The sequence below is a fragment of the Trachemys scripta genome, chromosome 2 (assembly GCF_013100865.1).
Source record: "Trachemys scripta elegans isolate TJP31775 chromosome 2, CAS_Tse_1.0, whole genome shotgun sequence".
NCBI lineage: Eukaryota > Metazoa > Chordata > Testudines > Emydidae > Trachemys > Trachemys scripta.
In genome coordinates this window covers 51,439,129-51,459,485 of record NC_048299.1, presented here as the reverse complement: position 1 = coordinate 51,459,485, position 20,357 = coordinate 51,439,129, and the positions used below count along the sequence as shown (strand labels likewise).

At 43.2% G+C, this 20,357-nt stretch overlaps 1 protein-coding gene across 1 annotated transcript; it reads right to left on the bottom strand.

Annotated features, from left to right (window-relative positions):
- Positions 1-838: 838 nt before the first annotated feature.
- Positions 839-3,878, bottom strand: ARL4A (ADP ribosylation factor like GTPase 4A). The gene is made up of 2 exons (XM_034760542.1): positions 3,756-3,878; positions 839-3,594 (listed from the first exon to the last, which is right to left on the bottom strand). Exon 2 carries the CDS (start codon positions 3,494-3,496, stop codon positions 2,894-2,896), a length of 603 nt encoding a protein of 200 aa, XP_034616433.1. The 5' UTR covers positions 3,497-3,594; positions 3,756-3,878; the 3' UTR covers positions 839-2,893.
- Positions 3,879-20,357: the final 16,479 nt, after the last annotated feature.

The window sequence follows — 20,357 nt, the reverse complement described above, 5'->3', positions numbered from 1 at the left end:
GTACAACCTGCTAATTAGGGCATGGAGTGGGGAGGGGAACTGGAGGTTTGCCAGTATAAGTCAAACTGGCCTCAGCCCTTTGGGGATAAAAAGGTACAATATAAAGATGTAGAATCTGTTTTGGTGGGCAAAGATACACTACATTTGGAACAGTTTCATCCAAAAACTTCAAAGGTGAGGGATTTTTTAGAGCTGTTATATGCTTCCAATTGTACAACTGTACCCACCTAATTTTGAAAAAAAAAAAAAAAAAGTAGCCCTATGTGTTTCTCTGTCAAAACTGAATGATCTTGAAATCAGTATAGCGTACACAAGTGTTTGACAGCAATTATGGGGTACTTTGTATTGATACTGTCATTGAGATTTCCAAGTCAGTGCAAGGGATTTACTCATTCTCCATTAAAAAAATCAAGAAGCAGTATGGCTGAATCCTCTGCCCTGCTTTGAAAATTTCATTCTAGTTCTGTTTACAATGAAAAAGTACCCTTGTCTAGGTATGAAAAATGCAACATATTTCATCTACATAGTCAAAAAACCCACCTTTCTAGCATAAGAAATGCTAAACCAGGTGCCACAGGACCCTCTGTTGCAAGTAAAAATGTTAGTCTCAGCTGATTAAAGGATTTAATACTACCATTGTAGTCTGTTAATACTGTATATGATTTCAGAGCTTTGAGCATTTGAGAGCTGCCCCAGCAAATTTGTATGTAACATGTAAATCTGTTCATGAGAAGGGAAGGTTTACAATACACATGACCACTGCACAAGGAGAGTAATGGCTATAGCTAGAAGCATACAATGTTCTGTTACAAACATATGGAACATAATACAAGTATGCTATTGATATTAAGTCTTTAATGAGATACCTGTGATTTATAACATTGTCACATTTACGAATCTCACCACATTTATAAGAGTTTGATTTTCATGCAGATAGTTCTACTGCTATTGAGAGCGAGATTTGCACATAGAGGCCAACAAGAACACTTCACTGTAACTCAAGGAAGTCAAACACCTTCTCCCTGCAGACTTGTTTTGAGTTATGTTTATTGAGGTTTAAGAAGTTATCCACATTTCTATAAATATAGACATTACTGAGTAAGTGACTTTCAATGTCACTAGTGCAGGTACATATATAACCAACATACAGAAGCTCCACTGGAAGCTACTTCAATTCTTTCAAAAGGACCAGGGTGTCATAAAAAAAAAACAAAAAAAAAAACACACAACAAAAAAAAAACACCAGCTGTCACTTTCAATTATTGAAAACACTAAAGTGCATTTTTGGTTACCTTCTGGACAAACAGCTGCTGGCTATGAAGTTTGATTTTATACAGATATCAATACCTTACGTTGATTGACATTCAGCTGTTATCCTCTTAATACATGGCAGTAGGTAAGAATGCAGTAACTTTGCTGGTTGAGTAAGAGGAAATGATTCTTGCATTGCTCCTTTAAGACTGATATTTCTAATGGAAGTTTCAAGATGATCTAACATTCTGTTTTACAGCACCACTAAAGTTAATCTTAAAATTCAGGCTCTAGTTTAGCCCTTTTCATTTGCTAATCAAGATGTCTAGACAACTGTTTGAAGTTCTGTACCAGTAAGAAAAACTAATCTTTCTTCTCATTAGACATATTGTCCTGCCCAGTTAATACTGTTTGCGTACTTTGTAAACAAGAACAGCTTAAACATAATTAGAGCATAACACAGGCCATCTTTAAACTGTTTTCCCAGTGTCAAGTGTTTAAAGCTTCTTTACATTCCTAACCACAAGCACTACAAAAACTTTTTATTAAAGGCTATATAGAAAGTGACCTAGCAGTATAAGTAACAAACCTGGGCATTTTTGCAGATACAAAAAGTGTGCTCTGTTGACTTTAGCTCTCTTTATATTTCATGATGATCAAGTTTTATTGCCATCATCATCTAAAGAGCCCAGAATGCTGCACTGCTAAAAGTCTTGGGAGACCTAAATCGCTGTATGCATCTCCTTTACTGCACCAACAAATTTACTTTTGTGTTGATAACTTGGGGATGTCAGAGTAACTTAATTTTTTGAACAGCAAAAAAAATTTCTGGAACAAGTCTCCAAATGACATGAGTGTATTCTAAACCCAGTTAGCACTGTATAACAATGCATAGCTATTTCTAAGAAAACTACACACCAAATCATGCTACATGTTGGGAAAACTAATCCATGCTCTTGCATGTTGTGTACTTGTCTAACAAGTCTTATTTCCTCTACCAGTTGAAGAATCCACAGCACTGAAGTTTCAAGTATTAGAACTAAAAGTGATTCAACTTCAAAAGTGCCAAATTAAAAACATACCATATAGCCAAACTCTCTCATGGAAATCATTACCAAAGAAGATAAAAAACCCCAAGGCTCACAGCCTCCTGAAATAATGGATTGCTAATTCCATACACGTTGTTGAAATCAATATTTTTAAAGCTGTATATATTCACCTAAAACACTCCACTTACGAGCATAAGAAGTTTAAAAACACTGAACGCCTTCAATGCAAATTTCTTGTAAAAATGCACCCTCAAATATATGAATACAAACACCAAGCAAAAAAACTCTCATTTTATTTGGCTATTTAGATATCCAAGTCACATTTACCCACCCATCTCTTTCCTGATAGCTTTATATTACTTTATAGGGCATCCAAAATAATACAGTGCCAGAAACCTTGGAAAAACTATTTTCTGTTTTTGCTTTTCAAAAGGTTCTGTGTCTGCACAACTTCCACAAGGCAAGGTTGTGCAACTGATTGTTTAACATAACTAAGCTTTAACAGCATCCAAGCAAGCAGGTCAGGCTTTGGAAGCTGTTATGTCAAATTCTGACCATGAAACTACTCTAAGATAGAAGTGTGGAAACAGAACTCATCTCTTCTTTTTCTGCTGTCTCAACATTTTTCTTCGCTTAATTATCATATCATGTAGTTTTTCAAGTCCCTCTTTAAGTCCATCCCCTATGATCGCACAGGTAGGCTGCAGATGCCAGGGGGTAGAAGAGCTCAGCTCGCTCATTGCTAACATCTTCTCGATTTCTGAGAGAGAGAGGGAATTCCTCAGGTCCTGTTTGTTAGCCACTATAAGGACAGGCACGCCTTGATTTTCAGATATCCTAGTAATTTTATGAAGTTCTGTCTTGGCTTCCTCCATTCTTTCGATGTCGACAGAGTCCACCACAAACACGATGCCATCCGTGCACCTGGTGTAGGACTTCCACAGGGGCCTGAGCTTCTCCTGGCCTCCCACGTCCCAGAAGTGGAAGGTGACCGTTTTCGAGCTGCCCAGCGTCACTTTGATTTTCTCCGTGTTAAACCCCTTGGTAGGCACAGTGTTGACGAACTCGTTGAACTGCAGCCTGTAGAGCACGGTGGTCTTGCCCGCCGAGTCGAGCCCCAGGATCACGATGTGGAAGCACTGGAAGGAGGGCAGGCTGGAGAGGATCGGCGTCTGGTCCGAGAGCCCATTCCCCATCGCCGGCGGCGGGGGGACAGCGAGCCGCCGCCGACACAGGCACAGCCGGGCTCCCCTCGGCCGCCGAGCCGCACTCACAGGCGCGCCGCGCTCAGACCCTGCCAACGACAAGAGACGCGTTAGCCCCAGTGACTGACCGGCCGCCCCACCCCAGGCTGAGGGGAGCGGGGGACCTAGGTCCGCGCTCAACCCCACCACATGCCCCGAGCCCGCCCGCCCGCGCGCGTCCCCCGGCTGGCGAAGCTAGCGCAGCCCGCACCTCACGCCGCTGGCGGCCCCATGTCTGCCCGAGCGCCCAGCACCGCAACAGCCACCAACTCGCCGCAACGCCGCCTCCTCAGCGTCTGCCGGAGTCCGAGGCAGCGCCTGCTCCTCCCAGCACAGACCGAACCCCGCCCCCTGCCCGCAGCGCACCGCTCATTGGCCGCGGGGAGCTGCGGGGTGGGGAGTAAAGCGAGGGCCGCCTCCCATTGGCGCAGGCATCCGCCACTCACCAGGGGCCTCCGCGGCGCGTTCCCGTCCTCCCTGGTTTACACACGAGGGTGTGGGGCGGGGGCAGAGGAGAGGTCTGTACGTTATGCCCTCAAGGCAGAGCGCGCAGTGCACACTACGTCCCACAGTCCGTCACCGCGGAGCTCCAACGTAGCCACACCCCCAACCTGCCCTCCTCGCGGGCGGTGGATGGAGCAACACCCCTCCCTGCTGCATAGCCCGGCACGTGCCCCAGCAGGAGGAGCCCCGCCCGCACCCCAAGAGCCCCGGATCTCCGTCCAGTCGGCGGCGACCGCCCTTCACCCAGGGCGGGGGGATGGCACCTTTAAGCCGTAGAGACCCAGCGCTCCGTCGCCAGCAGCTGCACCCAACACGGGAAGGGAGGGGGGCCGGTTAGCCTTCTTCCCTGGGACCCTGCCCGTGGCCCCTCCCACCTCCCTCGCCCTCAGAGAGAAGCGCGGAAATCCACCTTTGACCCACCAACTCCCCAGGGGGGAAGGGAGGGGTTTGAGGCTTCCCGCGCGCTCGCACACCCGGAACGTCATCGCCAATGGCGTCCCCATTGGCCCGGCCCACACCAGTCTCCTAGCAACCCGCTTCAAACGGCTCTGGCGCGTTCTTGTCCCCCTTGCGCCAACTCCTCCACCCTGTTGTGCTTGGGTCACGCCCTCTGCGCGAGCGCGGACCCCCCCCTAGCGAGCGCCAGCCCAGCCACGTGGTCCCGAGGTAGGGGGCACGCGGTGTGCGCTCTTTGTGCTTCACGCCAGGTTCTGCGGCGAAGCTGCGGGCAGCGCCGGGCCGCGTGTATCCGGAGTCCAGGGTGAGAACCTAGGCTCAGCTGGTAGCGCCTTGCCACCAGTGTGGGTGCTGGGCTCCCGCTGCTACCCCCAGAGGTGACGAGTGGGGGGTGGCACATGGGGTCTCCTGCCCCCCCTTTCTGCCGGGGTGGACATGGGAGGAGTTGGGGCTGAGAGGGACGTGCATGGAAAAGGCACCGGCACCTAGCGCTCCCAGGGCTGGCGGCACTGTTCTGCTGGAGGAGGAGCGGGGAAGCCTGATTTACTTTCTCTAGAATCCTTGTTCCTCCTTTCCACCCTTTTCTCCGTTTTACCTGACTCGTTTTCATGACTTGAATATCATCGGAGCTCCCTAATTCATGTAACTGTATACAGTACAAAAAACATTAATACCAAATCTCTATTTTTTCTTAATAAGATTATCACCCATCTTGTTTTCCATTTTTGATTCTACCTTTGCTGGTTTTTTGACCTTACAATTTAACCATGTTATTATAATGGGCAAAATAAAATAAAACACTAAGCATTGTTCCATAATTTTGAAATCCACCGGATTATTTTTCTGAGTTGAGTGGGTTCACGTATTTAGAATTGAAAAGGAGTGAAATGAATGCATTTATTTAGATAACTTTTTAGTGAGGTTCTCTATTTTTATTCCATGTTTCAGATAGAGCACTATGAAGAGCAGATTTGAAAGTGGTGCAAGCAAGAGACAGCAAAAACAACAGAGTGAAGCAGCAGCTAAGAGCTCAAAGCCAATGACTTCATTTCTCAAACCCTTGGAAAACACATCTTACCCAACAAACAATGCTACTGATAAAACTCTGCAACTGCAATGGGTGATATTTCAATACCAATACCTGAACATGAGGCCAGTAGTCAAGAAGGAAATGTGACAACAGTAACAGATGCAGCAGAAGATCCTGTGTGCGATCAAGAAACTCAAGAGGAACGTGTAGATCTTATGCAGCAAGAGCAATTCATGAGTACTACAGGTTTGACTGTGACTGACATTGGAATTATTGACAAGAGCAATGCTGCCCAAATGCAATCTTTTCTTCAAATTACACCTCTACCCTGATATAACGCGACCTGATATAACACGGGTTCGCATACAATGTGGTAAAGCAGCGCTCTGGGGGGGTGGGGCAGTACGCTCTGGCAGATCAGCCTGTCAGCGGGTCTGGCTCTGACACCTGTTCTGAGAGGCATGTTAAGGGTGCCGGGCCAGAGCTGAGGGGTGGATAAGGGGCAGAAGGTCTTGGGGGGTGGTCAGGGGACAGGGAGCAAGGGGGGTTGGATGGTTCAGAGGTTCTGGAGGCAGGGCGGTCAGGGGATGGGGAATGGGGGCCTGTCGGGGCTGGGGTGTGGATAGGGGTTGGGGCAGTCAGGGGACAAGGAGCAGGGGGTCTTAGATAGGGGGTGGGGTCTTGGTAGAGGTAGTTGGGGCGGGGGGTCTCTGGAGGGGGTAGTCAGGGGACAAGGAGCAGGGGGGTTGAATGGGTCCGGGATTCTGAGGGGTCAGTCAGGGGGTGGGAAGTAGGTGGGGGCAGATAGGGGGCAGAGCCAGGCTGTTTGGGAAGGCACAGCCTTCCCTACCTGGCCCTCCATACAATTTTGAACCCTGATGTGGCCCTCGGGCCAAAAATTTTGCCCACCTATGCATTAGGCGTTCTCATCTCTCCCGCCTATTTTAATCTCGTTTCTAAATTGTGTGCAGTATTGGCTAAACTTAAGTTGTCTCACTAGTTGTATTTTGGAAACATTGTAACTGTGCGCTGATACTTTCTAAACAAAACAAAAAGATTGTTTCCATTAATACAGTATTAAAATATCATTGACATGATGGCAAGTAGTTCACAGCTATGGAAACGAAAGGCATGGACAGTCAAAGAAAAATGGAAAGCTTTGGCCAGACTGAAATCAGGAATGAGCCAAGCAAAGGTCTCAAAAGAACTAGGTGTGGGGGAATCAATATTAAGAGGGTGGATCAAAATTACGATCAATGCTAGTTGAACTGGATGAAAGTGAAGGCCTGGAAAGGAAGCACCTAAAAATTGCCCAGGATAACCAACTAGATAAATACTGCTCTATGTGGTTTATCCAAGAACGCTCTGACGGCACACTAATTTCTGGTGACATTATAAGGAAACAAGCGGAGAAATTGAAGAAGGATCTCGATTTTAGATGCTCGGGCGATGATGCTTCTGCCCATCAAGGTAACAAATTTAAAGCTGGTAGTGGTTGGCTTAATCGTTTTAAAAAACGTCATGGCATTTGGCAAGTATCAGAGGGGTAGCCGTGTTAACCTGGATCTGTAAAAAGCAACAAAGAGTCCTGTGGCACCTTATAGACTAACAGACATATTGGAGCATAAGCTTTTGTGGGTGAATACCCACTTCGTTAGATGCCAGTAATGGAAATTTCCAGAGCTAGGTATAAATATGCAGGCAAGAATCAGTCTAGAGATAACGAGGTTAGTTCAATCAGGGAAGATGAGGCCCTCTTCTAGCAGTTGAGTATGAACACCAAGGGAGGAGAAACTGCTTTTGTAGTTGGCTAGCCATTCACAGTCTTTGTTTAATCCTGAGCTGATGGTGTAAATAAAATTGTTCAGGACAACAGTAGCATAATGGATGTAATCAAGAAATTGAATTTGCTGGATGTATTTAACTTAGGTGAGACAGCCTGGCTAGGAATCACTCCGTCGATGATAGAGAAATGTTGGCATTTTGTCTCAAAAGTGCTTTTGTCACTGAAAGCGACGACAACCAAGATGAGGAAGAAGATGAAGATGAGAACAACTTTGAAGGTTTTACGGAAGAAGAGGCCATGGAGGCAGAACGAGTCTACAGGGAACTTATGGCTCAAAGTGGGATAGCTGATGTTCAAGAGTGGATGGAGGTGGATGCTATGTGTCCAACCTATTGAATGACTTACAGATGTAGATATAATTCATAATGATGCCCCTCAAACCACCTTGTGCCTCAGAAAATGTGTCTAACCTTGAGGATAGTGACAAAGAACCCTTGGAGCCACCGCCCAAAGCTGCTGATGCGGTTGTAGGGTTAGAGATTGGTCTTAAGTGGCTAGAAAGCCAAGATGTGGATAGACTGCAAATACTGCAGTTAAAATCCATAATTGACCTGGTGAAGAAGGCGGCTCGCAGTAGCATGAAGCAGCAAAGTACATCTCTACCCCAATATAACGTGTCCCGATATAACACGAATTCGGATATAACGTGGTAAAGCAGTGCTTCAGCGGGGCGGGGCTGCGCACTCCGGTGGACCAAAGCAAGTTCGATATAACGCGGTAAGATTTTTTGGCTCCTGAGGACAGCGTTATATCGAGGTAGAGGTGTATAATGATTTTTTTTTTTAATTAAAAAAATGTTAAGGGGTGCATCTTAAATAAGAAAGCATCTTGTACCCCAAAAAAGTTTTCAAACTACAGTGTATTTAATAGTTAACAGTTCATATTACGTAACAATCTACATATCACATAGTTGGCTAAGTGACAAAGTGGCCCATGCTTCTATTTGCTAACATACCAAAATTCTTTTTTACAACAGTTTGTAAGGATGTGTAATTAAAAGCATTTTCTGATATTTTATGTGAATTTTGCATTTTCCTAAGCATTACACGTGGACCAAACGATTGATGTATGATGAAACCTAGCCTACATGGTTGCATTTAGCAATGTTTAGTACCTGTGTAGTTAATACACTGTATCTTTTAAGTAAGCTTATAAAATAATTGTTGTAATTAAAGAAAGGAGATACAATTTAACCATTGAAGAACAGATTTATTTACTGCATACACCGTGTTAGTTCTAACAAAAATGATTTGCTGAGTATTAACTATGGAAATGCTCGAGACCAAAGATTTTTTGGCTCCCGAGGACAGCGTTATATCGGGGTAGAGGTGTAGTTGTTTTGAAATTACAAGTAACATTCCATAAGATGCTGATAATTATGCTTTCCCTACTCATATGCTGACAAAAACTCTTCCAATGGTGAGACCTTCACAAGAGACTGGTTATGTTGGAGTACAGAAAAACAATAATAACTGGAAGAAACTTCTTGAGCGCATCCTAAATGTCATCCTTTTTTTTTTTTTTTTTTCTGAGCAGGGATTGGCTTTCTTTGGTTCCAATCAACATATTGATGATTGTGCAAATGGAAACTTTCTAGGCATAGTTCAAATATGACCCACTTTTATCAGAGCATGTTAAACGTGTTCAAGAATTGCAAGAGAGTCAAAAGCACATGCAAGTCCATTATCTACTCTCCGCACGCATACAAAATGAGTTTATTGAGCTATGTGTATCATTCCTACAAACAACAATTCTTGATGAGATTTGAAATGCTAAGTATTTTTCAATCATTGTTGATGCCACTCCAGATTGTTCTCACAGGGAACATACTACTATGGTTATTTGATATGTTACGGTTGTAGACAGCTCAAAATTTTCACTTGAAGAAAGGTTTATTTTGTTTGATAATTTCACAAGAAAAACTGGAAAATAAATTGCTGCTCGAGTACTAGCAATTCTAGAAGGTCAGATTTTTCAAGTCTACATTGGTCAAGCCTATGGATCTAATATGTCTGGGAAGTACAAAAGTGTACAAGCAGTTCTGCTTGAGCGAAATTCAAACTGTATTTTCTCCAGCTGTGGAAACCACACACTAAATCTTGTAGGTATTGACTGTGCTGAATCATGCAAGGAGACACTTACTTTAGAACTGTTCAGCAAATGTACCATCTTTTCAGTAGTAGTACATAAAGATAGGAAATTGTGAAGCAATATCTTTCTGTTTCACTGCATGGGATGTCCAAAACTAGATGGTCTGCAGGGATTGATGGTGTTCAACCAGTTCCGCAGCATTTGAGTTCAGTGAGAAAGGCTTTAAATGAGCTTGAATCTCTCAATCTCACTGCACAGGCTCAAACTGAACTTCAGTCTATTCAGAAGCACATGTCCAAATTTGAATGCATTCTGATGTCATCTTTGTGGATGAAGTTACTTATAATGATCCACCAAACTAATCTGGTAATTGAAGAACCCAATGCTACACTTGATGTTGAGAGGGATAACACTGATAGTCTTATCGATGACATTCAACAGTTTCATGAACAGTGGGATGCGATCCTGATTGACGCCAAATTAGTAGTACAGAATATTGGCATTTCATCTGAGTTCTCCACCAATCGCAACTTACCTGCTGAATCTGAAGCCGAGCAGCATTATAGGGTCAATGTCTTCCTTGTTATCATTGACTCTATTCAATCAGGTCTTACACGTTGATTTGAGTCACTGCAACTAATTTGTACCCTTTTGGGGTTTCTTTGGCAGTTCAACAGACAGAGTAATGAAGATCTACTTTCTGCAGCTGAACAATTTCAACAACGGTACAACAAAGAAATCTCAAAAGATCTCAGTGATGAGGTCATCTTCCTCAATGGCATTCACAAATGTGTTCATTAGACCTTGGAATTTTTTTATGCTTTTTACTTATTTTTCTGAAAAGTGGTTTGAGGACAGTCTACATTTAAACTGAGTTAATTTAATAATGTACCTGTTGTAAGGTGAAAAGACAATTAAGTTTGGACTTTTTCTACATGAAGAAAGCTAAATTGCCAACACCCAGTACATCAGGAACTGAACCTGACTCCTCTGGAGTTCAGAATTATGTTAACAGCAGCAACGAGAGTTACACTGAAACTTTGGATTCCAATTCAAACGCTCTTACAGAGGCTAGTGCAGCTTTCAATAAAAGAGACCCTTACTTTGGACCAGATTCAGCTTTAGAATATATTGAGGAAGGCCCATATCAGCCAATTATTGATTTTCCGGCCCGTGCCAGTGGGAATAAAACCAGAAAATTCAGGCAAGAGTGGTATACTGAGTATAAATACAGTGTCTGTGATGACAAAGCTTTCTGTTTTTATTGTTGAGCATTTGGCAATGGGCGAAACAGTGAACTGGCATTTCAAATTACTGGTTTTAAAACATGGAAGAAAGCAAATGAAAGATTTTGTGAACATTCAGAGTGTGAATCTCATCTAGAAGCTGTTGCTAAATGGAAGGATAGGTTGCAAACCTGGAAAACATGGAGTGTTGCATCCGAGCTTGACAGTCAACAAACAAACAAACAAACAAAAAACAACCAGTGGAGGACAACCAAGCATATTTAGAAACTATAATAGTACTTTATTTTGCGCTCACCAGGGTATATTTTTGAGGGAACATGATGAGGAATTGGATTCCACAGATCAAGGCAATTTGCAAGAATTGATTAAACTGCATAGTAACTGATTCAATAATTTATGGCTAACCAACAGAAGTACTTCACCTACCTACAAAGCTCATGTCAAATGAAATAATTGAGATTATGGCTTCACAAGTGCTAGATTCAATCATAACTGAAGTCAAAGAAGCTGGAGTGTTTTCCATCATTGCAGATGAAACAATGGATCTGTCAACACATGAACAAGTTGCTCTCCTAGTGCATTACGTAAACCAGTCATTTGAAATACAAAAGTGGTTTATTGTCTTCTACAAGACACTGCAAGTGGATGGTGCTTCACTTGTCACCCTGATCAAGAGTACACCATCAGCCTTGGGACTTGATGTTTCAGCTCTAAGAGGTCAATGCTATCATGGAGCCACCAGGATGGGAGGGTCTTATGAAGGTGTGGCCACACAGATACTTAATGAAAATCCTCTAGCTTACTATGTTCACTGCTCCACTCATATATTAAATCTGTATGTAGCGGACATGGTTTCCTGCATTCCAGTTGTCCAAAATGCTTTCGGAATTCACGCTTCACAAAATTTTCATTGAAGTAAACTCAAAGCGACATGCTGTCTTTGAAAAAATGTCAGAAAATATTTTTTCGGGGAGGGGGGCATCTACTCTTAAATCACTCAGTGACACTCATTGCAACTGTCATGTTGAGATTATCATCAGCTGTTTTGGAAATTTTTGATGAAAAGATTGAAGCTCTGAATGAAATTGCAGGTGGGAGTTGGACAGCTGAAGCTTCTCTACTTCTCAGAAATGTGCAAGACTTCACTTTTCTGTACTGGGTGTTTTTTATGTGGAAAGTGCTAATGGAAACAAACCACTTGGTGATGGTTTTGCATCCCAAACCTTTAATCATGTTAATGAACTGTGGCAGGAAAATGGTTATCCTGACCCTGGTGTGCCTCACAAAGAGGTTATTTCCCCAAAACTGGGAAGAGGGGAAAAGTCCTGTTTGAGAAACCTGAGGCCTATTATAGGAGTGAAATATTGTACAGAACTCTGGATCCCTTATTAAGGAGGTAGAAGACTAATTTTCCAAGGATTATCTGTTCATTTTCAAGTCCCTTGCAGACAGTCTCTCATCTGAAAACCCATCAGATGAAAGTGTAGGTGCTATTCCCATCACTTACAGTATCAAGATGATCTGAACTCTGAAATCACAATTTTTTCCCCACATGTTCAAAATTAGCCATACTAACGAGTGTAATGAAGAAGAGGAGCCCACCCAGCTTGAAAAAAGATGGCAATTCTTTTGTGAAATAGCACTGTGTAATGTCCTTCCACATCTGTCAAAACGCTACATGCTTTACTTAACTATCCCAGTGATCACAGCATCGGCTGAGAGAAGCTTTTCTTCCTTGTGGCAACTTAAAACTTACCTGAGGAATACAATGACAGATGCTCGTGATTCTAACCTGGCAATACTACAGATTGAAGGAGGACAAGCTGTTAACATATTGGCTGTTATTACGAGGTTCACAAGCAGAAAGGACCAACACCTACAATTCTTTTGACAAGGTAAGTCATTATTTTTTGCAGCATTTACATTTGTTATTGCTTAACAGTTAGTTGTTACAAAAGGTATAGTCATGCATGGATAGACAGTCAGGAGAACAATACCCGCTGTGAAAAATACCCAGGTTTGGGTCCTGTTTGGTAACAACAATAATAATTAAATAAAAAATTGTTGATGGTTTAAATTTCAGTCATTTCTTGGATACACCACTATCAAAAATAAAGATCATAGGTTTAGGGCATATTTTTGTTAAAACATTCCATATTGGCAGCCACAAGGTGGCATAAAGTTGCCCTGTTTCCTTTCTGATTAAGAACACCAGCTAGTCATCTCAATAATACTGTGGCGCTGTTGTTGCGCTGTGATTTTTGTTGTTGTTTAATGTTTAAATTACACTTGCAATGTTTAAAACAATGTTTAAATTACACTTGCCAGCGATGCACAGTAACAACTGCATTGTTGTTATGTTATCTAAAGTTGTTTATCTAATAATTTCTACCAGAGAGATTTGGGTAATTAAAACCCAACACGTACTCGTGCCAACCTCTCCACAAAACATGTATTGGGTTTTTTTAAGTATGGGAAAAAAAATGTTATTCTGCAAACACCATTACTTCACCCCAAACAATGTTTTTTATTAAAATATAGATGATTTTTAATCAAAACCTCACTTGGTTTGGTTGTAATAATAAAGCTGCATGTAGTTGTGTTGGGATTATATTTATTCACAAGATTAATTCTGACATTTTATCCTAAGGTAGCACATCAAAGAAGCAAATGATAGAATGCATTCTAATTTCTGGGAGTGCTTTAAAAAAAAAAACCTCCAGTGTTAAATCCACCCGCATACGAATTGGCCTTAACATTTAACTGTATATTAAGGCAACTTTCTTGTTAAGATTTTTAATGCACGTATGAATCATATGACCACAGTTTTCTAATGTGTAGCTCTCTTTTTAGAACTGTCTCCATCTGCTATTATAGTATCGTAAAACGTGACATCAAAAAATATGTCTAGAAATCAAAACACCTTTGTCTCTTGAGTACCTGCTCTGAACCTCGCTGCATATAACCAGAACCTTTCAATTGTGCCCCTCACTATCAGCAATTATGGGTCACCTCTGCACAGGGCCCTGCCCCTCCCCGAGAAGGGTATGACACTTCTCCGGGCACCCAAGGCAAGAGTCACCTTGGTGCCATCTATCTTCAGCACAAGATTCCTGCCCGTGCCAGTTGGGTGTTAGCTTCCTGACATGACCTGCCTGTCAGTCACTCAACCCTTCTCCTCTGGGCTACACCAGCCTTGCCTTTCCCTGCAGGTTGACAATAGATGCCCCCTAAACCGTGGGTGGCAGGTTTGTAGAAACTTTGGTGGTGCCCAGAACCCTCCCCCCAAAAACTCTGTCCCCCAAACTCTGCCCCCACCTGCCTAAGGCTCTGGGAAGGAGTTTGGAATGGGGGGGAGGAGATCTGGGGTGCAGGCCCTGGGCTGGGGATTAGGGTGCAGGAGGGGTGCAGGCTCTGGGATGGAGTTTGGGTGCTGGGTGCAGGCTCCGGGCTGGGGAAGGGGGCGAGGGGTGCAGGCTCTGGGATGAAGTTTGGGTGTAGGCTCTGGGTTGGGGCAAGGGGTGGGAGTGTAGGAGGGGGTGAGGGGTGCAGGCTCTGTGAGGGAGTTTGGGTGCAGACTCCAGGCAGGGGCTGGGTGTGCAGTAGGGGGTGAGGGGTGCAGGCTCTGGGAGAGAGTTTGTGGGCAGGAGGGGGTGTGTGTGAAAGGGGAGCGGGTGCAGGCTCTGGGAGGGAGTTTGGGGGCAGGAGTGGGGGCAGGGATGAGGGCTGTAGGTCTGAGGATGAGGGGTTTGGGGTGTGGAGGGGGGCTCAGGGCTAGGGCAGAGGGTTGGGATATGGGGTTCATGATGCAGGAGGGGGCTCAGGGCTGGGGCAGAGGATTAGGGTGCGGGGGGATGAGGGCACTGGCTGGGGATGAGGGGTTTGGGGCATTGGAGAGGCTCAGGGCTAGGGCGGAAGGGCAGGATAAGGGCAGCCTGCCTTGCCATTAGTGAATGGGGGACACTAGGACCCTGCGACAGCAATTGATGCCGGGATCTGGCAGAGCAGAGTCGAGGTGAGCGGGGACAGCAAGTGGGGGCCGGGGGACACTTGGGGGAGGCACGTGGGGGTGGCAGGCGTGGTTGGGGGAGAGACCCAGCCCCAAACGTTGGTGGAGCTGGGCCCTGAATATTGGTGGAGCCCAGGCACCACCAGTGTGTATAACTTGCCGCCCCTGCCCTAAACCCCAATTCCCTTCAAAGTGTCCCCACGCGGTGTCCAGCCCGTGATCTCTGGATACCCACAGAAATCCCAGATACTCTATTCCCAAAGGACCAGTGTACTCCACTTTACCAGTTTTACCTTAGATCACTCACTGCACCTGTGTCACACCTAGCCCTTGAGTTCAGTTATAATGAAACAAAGGAAATTTTAAGAATAGAGATGGAAATCAAAAGACGTGTGAGTAATGGAAACAAATGGTTACTACAAAATAATAAAATGCAAACTAAGGTGTACACTTATCAATAGTCAACTTTCCTAGCTAATAAAGTGGATTCTCACCGCAAAGTTCAGGCTTTTGCAGTGTTCGCTAGCTCAAAGGAACGAGGACCCAATCTTTCATGAAGCACCCCTCTCATCAAGGTATCTCTTCAGTAAATGGATACAGCATATCTTTCTCCACCCTGTGATATACAGAATCAGGTTTTTTTGTCTTTATTCACAGACAGGGCAATCCCCTCGCAGACATATCGTTTCTTTTCACTTCAAAGTGGGTTTCATTGGTTATCATGTGTCTTTGATAGTTTTCTATTGACTTTTCCTGGTTGGTGCAAAGGTGAACAGTTGGCCAATGTGATGCTGGCAAACCAGGTGCCAGCTCATACTGAAGCCCCAGGCCAATTCACATTTGTATTAGTACAGTATAGCTCAAAGTGATTTGTTAAATGTATAAGTGTGTATTTGGTGTTTAAACTTCATGAAAACTAATGGGATGTTACTTGCATTGTGTTCACTTATCTGTATCCTGTTATAATGTAGTAGCAAACATTTACATTGTGTATACTCTGTAACTAAATAATCCATCAAATGAGAAAGAAGCCTTGTGGAATGCAGATGAAGAACTCTAACAGGAAAGAGCTAATTTCAAAGCAAGTGGTCATTTTGTATGACGGCAGGTCAAAGACTCAAAATGCATTCCTCACTTTGTCATCAAAGGAAAAGCCCACGTGGGTAATGACACTGTCAGATTGTTTTCTGTGAGAAGAAGCTATAAGTATGGATTCTAGGAAAGTTCTCCATCTCTGGACTGTTTGGATTCTAACAGGGTAGAATAACTGAACAAGAAGATTGACTCTGGGGATCTCCATCTGGGAGCCTTGAAAAGACTTTTTTGGGAAACTAGCAGTTTATTACATCACTGCCACCATTTGGAATTATAAACTGTGACTCATCTGTGCATATATTTTACCCACTTTAACATCTCAATAACTCATTTTCTTTTCATAGCTAGTAAACCTTTAGTTAGTTTACTATAGAATTGGCTACCACTGTTGTCTTTGGTGTAAGATCTAAAGTACCAATTGATTTGGGGTAAGTGGTCTCTTGAGGCTGGGAGCAACCTAAATGCGATATGATTTTTGGTTTGTGTCCTTTTATCACAAAATCCAGTTTGTGTGGGTGGCAAGATAGACTGGAGAGTCTAAAGGGATTGTGTGAGAGTCCATGGTGAGACTGGTATAGTGATCCAGGAGTTCACATTTGTCCCTGGCTTGGTGAAATCTAATTATAGAACACACCATCAATTTGGGGTATCTCTCTTGAGGTAGGGACTCATAGTTGTGAGCCACTCCAAACAGCATGACTACCAATACATTATGTAATCAGCTTGCCAGGGAGGGATGATAATTCCCTCCCCCTTGAAAAGGCCATCACCAAGACATATATTATTCCCTGGTGGCTCACTTTCACTCCAAGACTATATGTACATAATTTCCAGTATAGTTACATTATTCCTTATATATCACCCATACACACATCACAACGATTACAAGTATCAATATATTACAAGCTTTCAGCAGAGACCCCACATACAACCTATATAAATACCAAGGAAGTTGTGTATTAGGTGTTGTGAGTTTGTCAGGTCTCAGACAGAAGCTGCTTGTAAAGAACAGTGAACCTTTGCCAATTGGCACCAATGGGCCTCCATGTCATAAGGCCAAATAGTCCAGGTGGCCTTTTGGAAAAAGAGATTAGAAAAGCTGATTATACATGCATGTTTCAAACAATACTCTGGAACTGTTGCTTATAGCCTGCTCCCTGACATCCTCATTGCTCCAGTAGGAGCTGTTCTTCACACTGCAAGGATATGCTACATTCTGTTTAAGATTTATTAACATTTAAACTTATTCTGAGAGCAATAAGCTAAGTGAAAGACTTAGATTTATTAATATAGCATTTAATAAACCAATGTACGTTACTGGACTATATCCTTTTGTTCTGTTTGTACAGCACCTAGCACAATGGGGTCCTGGTCTATGAGGGGGGCTCCTATGCACTGTGATACTACAAACAATAATAGGAGTTGAGACCTAGTGCTTGATTCCTTTCTACTTCCACTATATTTACAGCCATGTAACTCCAATAGGCTTGATTCTCATTTACACTAAGGCCCCTTTATACAACTCTTGTAGTGTAAAGTGGCCTGTCTATGCCCACATTAAGGCATATTTTGGAACAGTATAAAAAGGGCTTTATTGTAAATGAGAATCAGGCTCATTAACTCCCAATTAGGCCCTGATTCAGGAAACCATCCCTACTGAGATGCTTAACTTATTACATACTTTAGAACCAGTGAAGTCAAAATTGAGCATATGCTTATGTGCTTAACTCAATTAGGTCCTTACATAGGTATAGGGAGAGAATCTGGGCCTTGGGTCACTGACCTGCTATGTTTCGATGAAAGAGTAATGGTGTCATGCTCAAAATTACACTTATCTTTTGGTTCCCAGAGCACTTCCCAGCAGTCACGCCAGGGAATTTAAAAGAAAAGATGCTTTTGACAAATTTCTGGCAATTATAATTCATTTTTCCTTTCAGAGCCTACACTTTATATTTTAGAAATTGAAATAGCAAAATATGTGTAAAATAAAATGTAATTGTGTAGTAAAAATATATTGGAGTAGCAGCAGAAATTGAAATCCACCATGTGTTGTAGTTGAGTCTTCATGTTATTAAAGTGTTAAGGCCCTAATCTTGCTTCCACTAAAAGTGGCAAAACTCCCATTCACTCATCTCTGAATTTGATTCTGCAGTGTTTTGCACGTTATGTAGTTATTTAGGTCCAGATCTTACCACTGACTCCATCTGGTCAGAGTGACCTGCTTGTGTTTAGTCAATCACAGGATAGGAACCTTCCCGCTCTACAAAATAGGTGTAAAATACTTTCCCAATATAAGAGAGTGGATAATTCTGATTCTGTAGTATTTTACACTCAGTTTGCACAGGTATAAATGACTACACAGTGTTTAAGACAATAGTAAGTCATGCCTAGTGATAGCAGGATTGGGCCCCAAGGCCATATCTACACTACAGAGTTAAGTCGACTCAAGTTACGCTATCATAAACAACTATAATTACATTGCTTGTGCATCTTCACACAATGCTCCTGGTGTCAGGGGAGTGTGTCTACAGTTGGTGTTGTAGCAAAAACAGAGAGCGAATTGCACCTGTGCTATCCTACGTGCACCTCATCACCTTCGGCCACTAGGAGTTCTGGGAATGGATCACCGTGCATGTTGGGTGCAGGCTCACTGTCCCATGATGCAGTTCTCTGTCCTGTTGTTCGATGGGCTTCCAACTACATTGCGTGCCGTTTTTCAACAGCCCCTATAAACTGTGCGCCCACCATCTCTGTCTGAAAGCATGGATCCTGCACCGCTCTCCAGTTTTTTGATAAGCGTTATGAACACAATGCAGTCATCATGCAGAATTTCATGTGCTTTGAATCTGAAAATGAATCTATAGTGCCTGCCCTGCTGTGTGCCATGGAAAGAAACAATTTCAGATTGCTTTTGGCATTCGCAGAGCAGCTGCACATCATGGACTGTTGCTATTGGGTTTGGGAAACAAGCACTGAGTGGTGAGATTACATTATTTTGCAGGTATGGGATGATGAGCAGTGGCTGCAGAACTTCTGGATGCGCAAAAACCACCTTCATAGAACTGTGCGCGGAGCTCAGCCCTGCCCTCTGGTGCAAGGACACCAAAATGAGAGCTGCCCTCTCAGCGGAGAAGCGTGTGGCAATTGCTGTGTGGAAGCTGGCAATTCCAGACTGCTAGTGGTCAGTTGCAAATCAGTTTGGAGTTGGGAAGTCTACTGTTGGGGTTGCGGTCATGCAATGCAGGGTCAATAATTGCATCCTGCCAAGAAGGGCTGTGATTCTGAGCAATGTGTGGGAAATAGTGGACGTGCTTTGCTCCAGCACATTCTTCATACTTATCTCAGGGCTTTGTCCTGGTAGAGTCCCAGCAGCCAGACCAGAGAATCATCCAATCTCCTTCAACTCTAGCAAGGAACTGATCTCAGTCTAGCCTTGCAGCTCTTCTTATACTAGCTTGCTGGGCTCTGAGTGGTTGCTTCCCACACAGCTGCTCTAGGCAGCTTGGGGGACCTCTCTACTGCCCTTTTCTGGGGTGGGGCGTGGCAGGGCCACAAGGCCTCCAACAGGGGGTATCAGGTAGTCCAGGACAGGGTAGTCGATCCTGTCACAGCAGCATTTATATTTGTTCTGAACTGCTGTAATGCCCCTCAACTTTACCATGCTGAAATCACTAATCTGGCCTCCAAAGCCTTTTGAGAAAAAATATTTTTTTCCAATACTTTTTCTGGAATGTTACCACATTGAAGCTTGATTGCATGCCAGACTTATTCTAAACCTCTTAAAAAATTTATCAAGCTGAGGTTTCTTTGTAAGGTATGGTCTCTTTACAGTGCATCTTTTGAACAAGGTTGTATATTTATTTGCTTTTCCTTAATACATTGGAAGTAGATAATACTTAGTCCTGCCATGAATGCAGGGAACTGGACCAGATGACCTGAGGTCCCTTCCAGTCCTATGATTCTAAGTAGCTTTCAAGCTGATTAAGGGATTACTCATTATGCATCTGAAGTGGGTTTTTTACCCATGAAAGCTTATGCCCAAATAAATCTGTTAGTCTTTAAGGTGCCACTGGACTCCTTGTTGTTTTTAAGGCATTACTGTTTCAAATACAAGTGCAATAATGCCCAAATGTATCTACTTAATTTTGTTACTGTACAGTCCTGCCTAATATTGGCAGATATTTTCTCCACTCCAAAACAACAGGCATAGCAAAAGTGAATTGGACAAAGTGATATTGAAGGAAGCTGAAAGCCAACTAAATCAAAATTTATAAAAACAAATACATTAAAAATAATATATAGGTGACCTGTGTAACTCACTGCAACAATATAGCATTGAAGCCAAGAGCTTCTGAGGATTCAAAGAAATATTAGATTTAAAATTTATCTGGATGAGATACACAGTTACATTAGGTAGGATAAAAAAAATGGGATATAAGCTCTTACACTTCAGAACATAAGCCAATTACTAACTGAAGGGTGGTAAGAAGGAATCTCTCTGAACAGATTAGTCCTGTCCACCACTTCTTGTACCT